This window comes from Anthonomus grandis, chromosome 6, assembly GCF_022605725.1.
Source record: "Anthonomus grandis grandis chromosome 6, icAntGran1.3, whole genome shotgun sequence".
NCBI classification, from domain to species: Eukaryota; Metazoa; Arthropoda; class Insecta; order Coleoptera; family Curculionidae; genus Anthonomus; species Anthonomus grandis.
This window is the reverse complement of record NC_065551.1, coordinates 7854033-7869748: the sequence shown is the minus strand read 5'-3', so window position 1 is coordinate 7869748 and position 15716 is coordinate 7854033. Positions and strand designations below refer to the sequence as shown.

Genomic DNA, 15716 nt, shown 5'->3' with positions numbered 1-15716 from the left:
CTTATTAAGGGTGGTTTATTTTGAAATGAAAACACTGTATTTTTACATTATTAGTCAGATTACTCCTATGTTTAAAATAAACGTAATTGTGAGAAAAGTGCCATAAATTTATACCGCAAAAAAAGTAATAAATATAGTTTTATTACCCGTTGCCTTTTTATGATTCAGAAATAATGTTCATGTCTCTTATATCATCATATGTTTTCATCATCATAGTATTTGATAAAAAGGCTTCTATAAAATCGACTATTACATTCTCTTCGCCTACGCCTACAATCGCGCGGCATTTATACCTGCTCCATAATTTCTGGGCTTGTCTTCTAAATGCTAACGTTTTAAAATAGCCTGACCTATATTTCTTTATATTTCCTGCGACGTTTCCGAATCCGCCCTCCTGCTTTTTGATACAAAGTTTATGATACGGGCCAGCTAAAGTTGTTAGGTTTTAGGATAAAAGGACACATTTAGGAAATGATACACACCTTAACACATTGTGGGTTAGTTTATCTAACATAAGTAGTTTCTAATTAATTATTTCGAAAGTCTTATTTTGAACTTTGGTGTATTGTTAAATGTTTCTTATAAATCACAAAAAATTAGCTAAAAAACTAAAAAAAATATATTTTTGAAAAGTACAATTGATAAGGTATTCATTTTGAAGAATAATCAGACTATCGTATTCATGTAAAGTTTTTTAATTTTTATTAGCAGTCTTTTATCCTCTACAGGTCATCTTCAGTTATAACATTGAAAGTAATGATAATTAAATATATTATTTATCACAAAAACTGTACGATCTATGCCCAAATTTTTCTTTAGGTTTATCGACAGCTTTAATACTATGAAGTTGACACTCGAGAAACGCTATTTTTCTTAGTGTTTGTATCACAGTTTACTAACAAGGGTACTGGCAAAGGCTTGGAAGCCGGAGATCACCTCTTGGCTATCTTTGGAATTTCTTAATTTATGTTTCTAACGTAGTCTTGTTTTAGGGTTAGTTTACATTTTAGGTCTCGATTTTTGTTTGTCCGTTCGTGTATTTATGTCTAGATTTGTTCCTCCCCTATTTATATTTTTGTTAAAGAATCTTATTAGAAATATATTGACGAATGAGTACCAACTAATTTTATAAAAAATCTAGTCCTAATTTCAATTAGTATTGTATTCACTTTCAGGATTGAAAATGACGTGTAAAGGTTAAGGGCGCTTTGCCAATAAATTTTTTAAACCTTTACTTAAATGCAGTAATCCGATTATCTAAAAAAATAAACAAATAGATGAGATATTTTATTGGATAAAATAAATTCCATTTATAATAACTAATGCTTATATACAGTGCATCCGTAAAGTAGCGGATAAATTGAATAAAAATTAAATGGACCGTTTCTGAAAAAATTGAAAGAAAAATCCGTCGATTTTAATAATTACTTTAGGGTTTTTCTACGTAGAAATTAAGTATACAGGGTGACTCAAAAAAAGATATGACGCCATCAATATATTTTTTATATGAATACCACCATTGTTGAATAGTGGTTACATAAGCAATTTTGAACGAAAATAATATATAAATAAATAATATATATCTAAAATATATAAAATAGAATATCCTTGTATAATGCTTTGCCCAATAACTTATGAGTTGATTCATTTAAAAAAATTAAAACAAAGCCCAAACAGCACAGATACGTACTAAAGACGTATTTTGTACGTTTTCCACGACATAAAAGTACGTACTCAGTACGTACCACAAAAGACATATTACGTACTATGGACGTATATAGGAGGTCCACTTTCCGCAGGATTTCACGCCTTATGTACGTACTTTTACGTCATGTATTGGACATAAAATGACGTGTTTTTGAAGGTGGTAGACAATGGTACAGTAAAAACATCTTGTCGAACTTGCATTGTCTTATTTATTTAATGTAACACGACGTTTCGGTTGGTAAGTATCTGCAACCGTTATCAAGTTTAAACTGACGTCAGACGTTGGAGATACTTACCAACCGAAACGTCGTGTTACATTAAATAAATAAGACAATGCAAGTTCGACAAGATGTTTTCATAAAATGACGTATCTAGGTTACTTACATGAATCTTTTTTTTGTGTGGTAAAATGTATTTGGGAAAAAATAACTCATTTTAAAAACTGAATATATATTGATTATAAAAAAAAATATATAAAAATATAAAACAAAACATGTATATGTCTAAAAAACCAAACAAAAACTAAACGTTTAAAAAAATACAAAATAAACTCAACTATTGTGAAGTACAGTCTTCAATTTTCTTTGTGCTTCCAATCCCTGCTTGTAGTGCTGCACCTTAAAATTATATTTTAAAATAAGCAAGTTATCAATTAAATACTTCATTAGTACTAAAATGAATAACTATGCTCTTTCCATGAATTGGGCTAGATGGTAGTAGATCCTTTCTCTTACTGATCACTGAGTGAACAGTAAAACTAAATTCAAATGTAATAAGAAAATGTTATTATAATCCGAATTTTGATAAATCCTAAATTTACAGGTGTTATAACTTTTATTACAAAGAGATAACCCACGCCAATACTGCCAAGTGCCAAGCCGACTGAAAGAAGGACGTTCGTTCTCGTGTATCTGTCGCTTGCACAAACTTAATAAATATACAATGTACCTGCAATACAATTGTACCTGCTAATGCATAATGCCCCCATACCCAAAAATTACCACTGCCTGATAGCCGCCATTTTTATAGTGATTATGTCTTTTTGATGTTGGTCACTCTGAATATTTTCAGTGTTGCCAACAAAAAATATATTAAATAACGGTAATGAAGTTGATGACGCTGTCGTTTGACGTGTGACGCAGACAAGATATTTATTGAAAGGTTGCATAGGTACTACGAAATAATATATCATGTATAAAAATAAAAGTTTTTATGCACAAAAGTAAGAAACTACAAAAATATTAATTCATATGCTTATAACATAGGTATTACAAAAACCGAAATTCATTTATTGGAATGAAAATAGTTCAAAGCATTGCTCAATACACAATGGGGGATGCGTTTCGCAAAGCTTACATCTCCATGATGTCTGCCCGCGTTTGTCATGCTTAGAACACTCCCGGCATCGCAGGAAATGACTTTTGCGTTTAGAGTTGGGCGGGACTGGTATTTTTTCTAAGACATGTAGAACTTCAGGTACTCACTTACACTCAGGTACTACAATTGTCTCCTCAGCTGTAACGTGTGTCGCAGGGACTGAAACTTTTGCAGCTTTTGCTGCACCTTGGTTCACCAGTTTTCTTCTGTTTCTCAAATTGTTTGGAATCCCAAGTAATCCCCTAATGATACTCTCCCGAAATTGAAGTAAATTTGTTTTTGATTTTGTGATATCTCGATACAGCAAGAAACTATTTATAACTGTAACATCTAACAGATGAAATATCACCTTTTTGTACCATCTGATTGATTTTCTGGGGCAGCTATAATAAAAAGTAAACTGATCACATCTGTCTACCCCTGACATATTCATGTTATATTCGTGAATTTCTTTTGGCTTTTGTAGTTTTTTCCCATAAGAATTCGAAACCTCTATCATCGTTGTGTGAAATTTGGTAGTAATGCAAAAAACATCGCGCTTGTCCTTCCATTTGCTGACATACACTTTACCATTTCTTTTCCAAATATGGTCCCTCTTTTTTTCCGAGTTTTTTTGTCGTAACTACTTTTGGGTTTTGTTTTCGATTTGATCTCAAAGTACCTGTCGTGTGAGTTTTTCTACGAAGGAGAATTTTGGACAGCCCCACGCTATTATAATAATTGTTCATTATCAAGTGATGACTTTTATCTAAAAATGGCTGCATTAGTCTGAATACCAATGCCTGAAGCTTGGAAACTTCTCCATCGTCCTGTTTTCCTTTATATATTTCAATGTTATGATTGTACCCATTTGGAGAGCATAATTCAAAGAATTTAATTCCATATTTGGGACGTTTATTTTTTATATATTGCCTAAAGCTCAATCTGCCTCAGTGCAATAAAAGCGACTCATTCAGTGCTAATGCCTCTTCCGGGGAAAAGGCTTTTTGATAATTGCGTATCAAAATTTGTAGCAGAGAAGTAACTTTATTCAGACGATCGACATTTCCTTTTTCCTTGGTGCATTTGAACGCCCGTAGTAATTGCTCATACCTCCTTCCAGTCATTATGTTGGAAAATATGGGATGATAGTAAAGGGGATCCAAGGAGAATATTTTTCGCAGAGTTGGAAAACGTACTTGGGCTTGAAGAAGGGACAATCCAAAAAACTTACACATTTCTTCAAAATTGGTGTTCGGAAATGATGCCATTCGCGCATATCTTGCATGGGGTCTGTTGGTCGTTTCCATGTTTTTCCCATACTCATTAGTGCATGATGTTAAAAGATTCATCACTTCATCATCCCACAAAGTTTTGAAAACTTCCAGCGGTGATGGTACATGATCAAATCTTAATTTGATCCCAGCATTTGCGTTGTCAAAGTTGAAATGCGGAATGTCTTCAACGTCGCTATGCCATTCCTTATCGCTGTCTGACTGATTAGAGCTTGGCGATGGTAACGAAGGCTCTGCGTCATTCGATGCTGAACTGATATCCCTGTTCTCAGAAGGGGTACTTTCTTGAGTTTCATTAGAGCTATTATTTGATGGAACATAGTCTTCATCCCCACTTTCAGAGTTATGATAAGGATCCTCATCACTTTGTTGACTAGCCTAATCCGAACTAGACGATGCTGATTCAGCAGTCTCGACTTCATCATAAAACTTCAACAGCCTAGCTTCTTCTTTTTCGTCCATTTTTCTGCAAAAAAAAATAGAATTTTACTGGTACTGCCGAGACAAGTAGCTAATATAATACAGAATGTCCATTCACAGTATGTACTTGCCTAGATTTTCTGGCGAGGAGGGGCTCATGCAATGAGATGTTTTTTATCTGTTTTGGTTACCAAAATCTATACACATAAAAAAATTTTGAACCTAACCTAACTACCACACAACGAATTTTCGGGCTACACAGCTGCAGCTACATAAGCAAAAACGTGTAAAAACAAAATATTATACTGTGCCCTAGTTATTTATTGTGTGCACTACTTTTCAATGTTAGTTTTCTATTATCACCACCAACTCCAGATTGAAACTGGCCAAAACCATATGTAAATACAATTTCCAAAAAAAAATGAGCCCCTACTACTTATTTTTCACCTCTAAAACTTACCGAACACAGGTGCACTTTATTGGGACACAAACCACGTCTGATTGTCTAACCTTATGTAGATTTTGTCTGCACTTGCAGTCTTGGCGCCAAAAGATCAGCTGACTGTTAACACATGCGCAGGTTACATATATGCATACTATACGCTTCGTGGGACGATTCTCAGTATTATTGTAGTATTTAGTGGGACACAACATATCTTTCTAAACCTTAGTACACGCTAATAACGACTGCAATTGAAGACTTGTCCTCTGGGGACAATCAACTTGCGTCTTCATATGCAGGCGTGTCCCTGCACGTCTGTCTGCATATGTAGACGTGTCCGTGAATGGGTTAATATGGAAACTCGGTTTATAGAAGGAAAGTAGAAATGGTAAAGTAAAAATAGAAAGAAAATAAAAGTGTTCTTAGCAAAATTTGTTAAGTAAACACAAGCAAACATTTAAATGAAGATTATTATTTTCATGGTATTAGGATTTAAAAGATTCAAATTTATCAGAACAATAAAACAAATATTTTAAAGTGCATTCATCTATCCCAAGTGAATTGAAACTTTGTCTCATTTTAGGTGAAGATTACTTTCTTTCATAAAATTTAACAAAATTCTTAAAGAAGTACAAGAAAAACACTCAGATCTAATAACGCAACTACCTTATCGCATCTATTGCTAACTAAATGTAACTTTTTGTTTGGTTTTTTTAAACATAACCTCCGAAAAACTTTAACTGTTTTATTTCCCTACAATTGGCACACCTGAAATTTGTCAGTGGCCAACATCGACAGGACACAGTCACGGAAAATGGTAGCCACCTAGTAGTGGCCATTTGTTTTTTATTGAATTGGCAGTCCAGGTATATTTATTAAGTTCGTGGTCGCTTGTCTTAAACACTGTTAACAGTGTCAACTCTTTCTTGTTGCCGATTACTTATTTGACAGTGGGGGCAACAAAAACACTGAGTTGCTTTTGTGACCGATCTTGATAATTTTAATATATTATCATGACAAATACTCCATTATCTAGGGAAGAATGTTCCACAATCAGACATGTTCCACAATCAGACAAAGCATGTAATTTTGAAATTCCCGCCGCAAGTTTGACGTTTTTCGTTCGGATATACACGCCGATGTGGTAAACAAAGTTTGAACGCTATTCTCTTGGTTTTGTGCATTTTTTAATAAAAAATCGTTTTTCAAGGTAAGTTTTTTCTATCGTTGATATGATATTATATGCTCTAATTTTTCTTCTGAAACTAGTATTACAAAAACAACCTTTACATCAGATTTTGGGCTATTTTGTCGACATTTTATAGGCAAGTTTAATTTTGTAGGCTATGTATGAAGGTCACAGTTAAATTTAATTTTGTATTGTAGGTTGTGTTCCACCTTCAGACAGCATGTTTGTTCCACAATCAGACAGTCTCTGATTGTGGAACACAACGCTTGTTTGGAGTGTTGTTGAAAAAGTAATTATTTTTGTAAAAATTTAATTTATATTTCAGGAAAAATGGCTCGAGGACGTCAGCGAAAAAGCGATAAAGGGCAATTTGATGAACAATCCATGAGAGCTGCATTTAGAGCAGTCACCGAAGAGAAGATATCTTTAAGACAAGCAGCTAAAAGATACAATTTAAAATTTCAAACGGTTTATGAATTTGTAAAAAGGCAAAAACAGAATCCCTCCAAAGAGATTAAAATGGCTCCAAATTATGCTTGTAGAAAAGTTTTTTTTTGAAAATCAAGAAAAAGCCCTAGCCGATTACGTATTAACTTTCTCAAAAATGTGTTACGGACAAACGGTCATTAATATCAGAAAACTGGCTTATGAAATGGCAACTATTAATAATTGTAAAATTCCGGAAAATTGGCAAACAAATAAGGAAGCTGGACGCGAATGGTTCCTTGGATTTATGTCCAGACATGCAGAATTAAGTCTTCGCCAGCCGGAAGGATGTAGCCTCTCCAGAGCGACATCATTCAACAAACACAATGTTGGACTTTTTTTCAAAAATGTTGAAAAAGTGTTTCAGAACCATGGAAATTTTTACAGCGATACAAGAATTTATAATTTAGATGAAACTGCCACCACAACCGTCCAAGAACCGAAAAAGATTATTGCTCAGAGAGGGATCTTCCTGCACGAGCGCCAAACGAGGTTTACTGGAGTGATCTTTTTGACCTTACCGCCACATACTTCCAACAAGCTGCAACCATTAGATGTCCCGGTGTTTTTTTCGTTTAAATCATTCTACAATACTGCCTTACAAACATGGCTTTTAGAGCACCCTGGGATACCCGTTTCTATTTTTGATATCGCTGGCTGTGTTGCTTATGCATTTGAAAAATCGATGACTCCCGCTAATATCAAATCCGGAGTTCGAAAAACTGGGATTTATTCCGTCGATAAATTCATATTTACAGATGACGACTTTGCAATTAGCAGCGTAACTGATAGGAATGTGGATCAAAACAATGAAGAAGCTCAACGACTTATGGATCCAAATAAACCATCAACATCAAAAAGCATTGAAGAAAATATAATGTCAGACTCCTTAGTTTCAGTATCAGTTAGTTTAAACATAACACCTACACAAAATCACAAAGAAACTTTCGTAAGCCCACAACAATTTAAAGGATACCCAAAAGCTGAAGAATGAAAAAACCAGAGAAAGAAGAGAGAAAAAGCTAAAAGTATTATCGCCACGGACACTCCAGAAAAGATCGCCCTAGATGCTAAACAAATGGAGCGAGAAAGAAAAAAAAGAAGAATAAGGTCGTGAAAAGAAAAGTAATCGATGAAGACTCAACAGACGAAGAAAATGAAGACGCGACGCGGCGATGCTTGTAACCGAAAGTTCCGATGATGATATTGATTTTGTAGGAGAAATCGATCCACCACCACTTCTAGATAAGCTTAATAAAGAGCCAGAAGTTGGCGATTTTATTTTGATAGAATTTATAGACAAAAAGAAAAAAAAAATTATTACATAGCTGAAGTGTTCTGTAAAAAGGATAAGGTATGCGAGGTCAAATTTTTGAGAAAGTCCGTTAAGTATAATAACAGCTTCATTTACCCCGAAATAGAAGACGTCTCATTGGTATGTTTGGAAAACATTAAGATGGTGTTACCAAAACCAGCACATGTGGGAACAACAAAGCGCCAACAATCTTATTTGAAGTTTGAAGTAAATTCTTCAGCTTTAGAAGTTTGTTAAAACATTATTACCTTTTGTCTTATTGTGGAACATGCAGTGTCTGGATGTGGAACATGTGTGTTCCACTAACAGACAACTGTCCTTCCTTTGTTAAACAAACTTTTTTTAATTAGTTTTTGGTTTATGATGTTTGTTCTACCATAAAAACTTATGTTTAGCCTTAATTTCTTTTAGTGATAATCATATTTTGGTTGGTTCAATAAACAAGGTCAATACTTAGCAAAATCTATTTTGTGTCTGATTGTGGAACACTCTCCTAGTATTTAGATGTTTTGAAAATCCTGTACCTAATTACTTTTGGACCAGATCAACATGTAAACTAATTAAATTTATAGGGTATGTTAGTCCTTTGGAAAGAAGGAATCTCGATTTGACAGTTGTTGTCTCATTTATACCGAATTCGTTGACTTTTTCTATCAAATCAGATGAAGCATGCAAATAGTTTTTTTTCTCTTTACCCTACTGAATTTAGAAATATTGAAAATAAAACTTAGAAGTATTTAAAAATACGTATATTTGAACAAACATTCACTCCTGCCATATAGTTTTGTGTATTAACAAAAATTTATATATTTTTTTATTCTTGTATAAGAGCTAAAGCATTTTCTAAGGATGTATATGTACATGTATGTACGTCCGCGAGACATAAGTAATGTACGTACAAACTACGTATCCAAAAGTACGTACTTATTACGTTATTTTTATAACATGGACATATGGACATAAACATGACATAAAAATTACGTACCTAGGACGTATGATGCTGTTTGGGAGGTAAATAATTGTATTGTGCAAACAAACATTTCTTTGGATTTCTGACTGTTTCAAAATTGTGTCATGCATCTTTTTTTTTGATTTTGCACAATTGTATACATATGTTTTGATTAAATTAATGCAAATTTTGTGTTTTTTTTACATTATATATTCTGAGTACCATATTAATTTCTTCTTTATTAAATAATATATGTTAGTTTATTTGCCAAGAAACACAAATCTGTTGATTCATATTGTTGGTTCATGTTTAGCACATAAGGGTAAAAAAGAATTATTAAAGAAAAGTTTTAGATTTAAGTATCATATTTAATTTACAATGAATTTGAAATATGTACAAATTATAAATAAATACTAAATACTTACATGAGCGGAACATACGAAAATCTGTGTGCCGAATTTCAGACAAACCTGATCTAAGGTTTTTTAATACTTTACTTTTTTTATGCTGTTATCCATTTTACACAGTACGTCCTTACTCTCGTATCCCACAATATCAATTTAATATCAATCCATTTGATTTTTTTACGATTTTGGGTCATGGTGTCAAAAGTAGCCTCCTGGAGGAAAAAGATTCAGCTAAATTTACTATATTTTGGACGATTATATTATTGCCCAATAAGAAATGCCCTTTTCGACGATACCAAATTTGTTAAAATCGGTCAAACCGTTAAGAAGTTAAAGCAGGTTATTGCAAAAAACAATTGAACGCCCACCACCATATTTATTTTTAAAATAACTGGTTTCTTCTTTTACATGAATGATAGATAAACTGAATTTCTTTAAAAATGTGAAAAACAATTTTTCGTTATTGTGCGACATTTAAGGAAAAAGCAATTTTAAAATTTAAGATGGCAGTTATGCCCCCCTGGTGGTCATTTTTAGAACTTGAAAATGTTTTCCATCGATTCTTCATGACCGATTTACCCGATTATAACTTCTTCCACCCCTAAGTCATACGACACAAACGGTTATCGAGATATGGCCGAGGAACAGTCTTATTGGGTCACCCGGTACATAGGCGTAATATCTTTATTGATTTTCAGACAGGACAATAAAAAACGTAAATAAAAAATTTTTAAGTGGCCAAATCCATCGAGAAAGCCAACAGCTACAAAAAAAAATTAAATAATTTCGACTTAAAAATACCATGCTGGTTGCGCCATCTGTTGGAAAATAGGTTTAAAATAACTCTGTAACAAATGGAAAACGCTATTACACGTTCAAATTTTTACAGCTGATTAATGTCATGTTCGTTTGCCTACAGGGTCTGATAGTCGAGGTTTCTTCTACCAATCAAGAACGACCAGCTTTCATTTCTAGGTCGGTCGAGTAACACCGCCAGGCATGTGATAATAAACGAATAAGGTGGCAATTTGCATGGTTCACGGGGTGGGTTGCTGTTTGTCACTCACTGACTTGTGTCAATTTGCAGAAAATATTTATTTTTTCATTTTCGTGTGTCATCAAATCAGTAAAAAAAAATAATAATTTGTTTAGGGGTGGAAATACATTGTAGGAAATTCTGTTTGGTCATTAGAAAAAAAGTCCCAATGCCTGTTAGCTAGTCCTTAGTTTGTATATCACTGAAAACAGTTTAAATTATACTTTGTCCTTTATCAGCCCTAATCATTTTAATTAGTGAAAGATTTAAGAGCAGCTTCTTAACTCGACGTTTATTTCCTACGCGCTTAAAAAGAAAATTTGCTTAGTTTGGTGCTAAATTGAAAAAATTACCATGGCTAAGTTCCAAGTGCGCTGTCTGTATGACTTCCAAGGGGAACCCAACACAGCAGAAATGTCCATATCCACAAATGAAGTGCTTACTGTTACCAGGATCGATGTTGGTGATGGTTGGTGGGAAGGCCTCAATGCAAAGTAAGTATATAATTCAATATTACTAGAGTGGAAGTAATCAAGAAGTTTTAGGATATTTAAATAACCAGTCATAAAAATTAATATAAACTGTACCCTAACTTCTAAAGATTATATAATTTTAGGCAAATTACTTATTTTTGTTTGATGATAATTATAACAAAAGTTAAACTTTAAAAAATATTTTTGCCAAACAAAAGATTTTAATACAAACACCCTTGAAAGTACTGATAAAGAAAAACTGACTGAAATTATAATAGGAATATAATGAAACATCTTAAAGGGTTACTCCATCTCGGAGACAGTAAAATTATGTTTAGTTTCACAATTTTTTTCCAAGAAAACACAAATCACTAAAAGCAATTATATTTTGGTTTTTATTGTTGATACATTGAAGTGTAAATTGATTTTTTTCTACTTGAATAAATGCAGAAATGAACATGCTACAGCTTATTTTGCAGTTCCTCAAATTCTTATCTCACTGCAGAAAAAAAATTACAATATTTTATCTATGACCCTTAGAGAGATTTGTTTAAATATTCGGGTCCGCTAAAGTTAAAGGGACATCTAAAAAACGATTTTTTTTTGAAAATTTTTACATAGAATGTTGAGTTTGAACATTTTATTGATAAAAAAGTGAGGATGAAGTAAAAAAAATGCAAAATTTTAAAAATTATAAAGGATTTTCTACTTACGTATAATTCACAATTACACCTGGCTTAACTACACTCTATTTGCGATAGACATCATGTTGACCATTATATATGCTATTAATTTAAATTTAAAGCCTTAAGTAACAAATTCTGCAACTAAAGAAGGATTTACATCACTTCTTTAGGTGATAAACACAAATTTCCATTCACACGCAAATCAGGAATATCAAATATGTAAATATGGCTTTATTCATAAATAAAAAAAAGGTGGGCGCACATGGGACTGTGTGGTTGGCGCACATGTAGAGTTGGGATTGCAAAAAGGGATTGGAACCTTGGGTTGGCTCTAAATAGTGAGTTGGGTAGTCGTTTGAACCCTACTTAGTGAATGGGATAATAATTAGAAAATGGGAATTATAGGCACAAACACGCAGGGTGGGAGCCATATAATTCCTATGCCTTATTCCTATTCCTAATGCCTATAATGAATTTAAAGATATTTATTGTTTTGACTATAAGTTAATGTACATTAAACCTCATCGTTATTATTTACCTATAAATAATTAAATATCTTAAATTATGTTTTTTTTTCAAAATGTATATTTATTATATATAAAATTACATAAAATATCAAATAATTTAAATAAATAGTACCTATTTTGTAATACCTGATAAATGTGTTTTGTTCATGTAATGTAAAATCTAACTATATTATGCCTTTATTATCTAAAATTGAGTCCACAGCCAACCCATCCAACTAAAAAGTGTTCCCGGCAAAACCAAAAAATACTACTGGGGACGTAGTGAAGCCACTGCCATTTTTGTCAAGAAGGTTGTTGTTTTATTTTTCTTGTGTGTAAATTACAAAATATGTAATTAAAAGAGGTCCAAAGCGATAAAAAATTATATAAATTTACAATAATAACCCCCAAAAAGTTCCAAAATTGCCCCAATATATTTTTTAACTATAGCAAAATCAAGAGCTAAAAAACCTTGTGCAAGTTGGCAATAATTACGTATTTAACGTATGTAGAAAAACTTTCATAATTTCCAAAATTTTGTATTTTTTCCAATCATCCTCACTTTTTTATCAATATTTTGACCACACTCAACATTCTATGTAAAAATTAAAAAAAAAAATCAGTTTTTAGAAGTCCCTTTAACTTTACCGGACCCCAAAATCTATTAATAATTTTGAGAAAATTTTATATTAGACTTTAAAGGATTGTTTTACAAAAGTTTTGTAAAGATATGGCTGGCACCATTTTAAAAAAGTTCCTTTCAAGAAAAACACTCAATAATGCTTTTGTCAAGCATTTTGCTAAGCATTATTGAGTGTTTTTCAATACAGGATGTTACATTGTGTAGTCTTATTATGATTCTGCAATTTATTTATATTTCTGGCTTTTTCTTAATCCTATGAGTATAAGAGAACATTTAAGCAACAAATAAAAAATAACAATTTAAAAGTCCAAGTCCAAAAGTCCATTTTAAGTCCAAATATGGCATAATCGCATAAAACCACCAATAGAGCAAAGTATGTTTGTTTATAACTCTTCAATTCTCCTTCTGAATTCAAATTTTTCAACAACTTCATCATGTTTGAATTGTGTTGACAATCATGCTCAAGGCAAATAAAGCAATTTTTAATGACAGTCTACAAGCCAATAAAAAGTATCTGTTGTCAACAATAGAAGCACCAATCCATCACCGGTGAGTAAGAAAGGTGTTAAATAATGCAATGCCTAGCATTGTACAGACTGTTTAAATAAGGGTACCATATCTCAGCAATGAGTATCCAGTCGCCAAGAGAAATTGCTGGCAATATTATTTAAGTTAGTAACTCAGCTGGTTGGAGGCATAATTGCTATGGTCCAGAAATCACTACAGTTTTATAATAAATTGTAATATAAATAAATTGTTTTATATTTTTAATGGTGTCTTAGATGCTCAAACTGTTTTCCTTCATTTTCAATACACAGTCAAAGTCGTTGACAGAACCTCTGTCTGGATTTATGCTGTGGGTAAGGAATTTATTGCATTGCATATTTGGTCCTGCATGTTGTTGTTTGTTTTGGGTGGGGTGACAAAAACTAAATCTTTAATCCTTCTCCACAGATAAAAATTTAGTTAAACAGTCAGATCTGGGGATCGAGCAGGCCAAGGAAAAATACTTCCTCTTCCTATCCACAAACAATATTGTCTAGTTAAGTATTGACGAACTTGAACGGAAAAATGTGCAGGGCAACTATCATGTTGGAAAATTATTTGCCCTCTTGTTTCCAAATCAACATCTTCCAGTAACCGGGAGATCATTTTGCGGATTGAAAGGACCAATAATTTTTCCGCCAATAATTCCGCACCACACATTTACAGTCCATCTGCCTTGGTGTTGAGTCTCGCAAATCCAACAGGGATTTTGTTCTGCCCAATAATGCAAATTATGCAGGTTTACACCACCATCACTGCTAAATGATGCCTGGTCCGTCCATAATATCTTCGAGATAAATCGGGTATCTTCTCTAACCATGTTCAACAGCCAATAACAGAAATTGAGTCTGTTATCAAAGTCTTTTTCGAGAAGCGCCTGGTGCAGAACCACGTGATATGGATGAAGTTTAAGTGAAAAACAATAAATATAATATAATAGGATGCTTATTAGTGTTGTAACAAATAAAAATAGGTACCTGTGCTCTTTCAGAATATTTTCTACTGGGTCGAGGGACACTCCAAATTCCCTACGAATATTTCGGATGCTTAGTTGAGGGTTTATTTCAATATATCCCTAAATATTTATAACGTTTGCCTCTATGCGCCCTCGCCTTCGTCTTCGATGAATATTGCCGCGAATAATTTCAGTTTTTCTTAGCCTGGTAGCTAAACCGGTAAGGACTCTATGATTATTGTGTCTTCTGTCAGGATATCTTTGGGCATATATACGGGCTGCAATGCGTGCATTTTGCATTAACTCAAAATACAGTGCTAGCTACGTTTGGCATTTTTAAAAACTTAAATGATTTCAAAATCTGTCTTCGACGTTACATTTGACATCGATCATAAACGTTTTATCATGGCCCCGAAAATATTTATCAAATTTATTTGTTTCCAAAGCTTGCTATTGACTATGTGACGCAATAATGTCAGCGCGGCGACAGATTTCATTGTTCAAAAACATTTTAATTTATAATTTTGGAATAAAATAAGATATCGAGTTGCGGTTTGCGCCAGTTTTTATGTTTTTTCATGCTCTTTTAGCTTAAGTAAAAAAAATTATATCGTTGTATTTAATATTTGCCAGAAAATCACTGAAAAAGTACAAATTAAAACAAACCGCCCTCTAGCGCTTAACACAACAACTAAAACGGCTAAGTAATTATACCACATAAAAGCCTAATAATTATCCTTTAAAACAAAAGTAAGCTCATTGAAATTCGTTAGACCAATCCAAAGTTATCAAGGATTTTAGATATAAATATTCAACCCTTCCCCCACCTATTATTTGACAGATTAGAAAAAAAAGTTTGAAATAAAAAATGTTTAGAATTTATAATACTTTTAAATGGCAGCATTCTTTTCTAGGATTTACTTTGAATATTTTCAATAAAACCAATTTTTTCTATTTTAATGTTGTATTACGCCCCCTAGCGGTTATCGTACGAACTTGTAAATAATTTCCAGCAATTTCTCTATGCCGCTTTTATTAACAATATTTTTTTCCTTACGCTGTGCGATGAGTAGTTACTCAGATATGGCCGGCGACCTCTCTTAGCTGTACACCCGGTACATATACCACTTATTAAATATTGCATGTATGCAGTTTCTTTTATATTTAAGAACATTGTTGGCTTTTTATATTAAATTAGTTAAAAGAGAAAAATAGTATCTTTATAGAAAAGTCTCATACCAGGGGATATTTGATGTTTTTTGTTTAAAGAAGCTATTCCTAAAGTGAAATTGAAAATTCAGTCAA

At 32.8% G+C, this 15716-nt stretch overlaps 2 protein-coding genes across 2 annotated transcripts in view; both read left to right on the top strand.

Moving 5' to 3' along the window:
- Positions 1-15716, top strand: part of LOC126737770 (CD151 antigen-like) — a 102000-nt gene that overhangs the window by 23477 nt on the left and 62807 nt on the right. The window lies entirely within an intron of this gene.
- Positions 10465-15716, top strand: part of LOC126737748 (sorting nexin lst-4) — a 30152-nt gene continuing 24900 nt past the window's right edge. Inside the window, exon 1 of the mRNA XM_050442769.1 lies at positions 10465-11096. Within this exon, the coding sequence (XP_050298726.1) occupies positions 10957-11096 (140 nt within the window). The 5' untranslated portion in view covers positions 10465-10956. The remainder of the gene's footprint in view (positions 11097-15716) is intronic.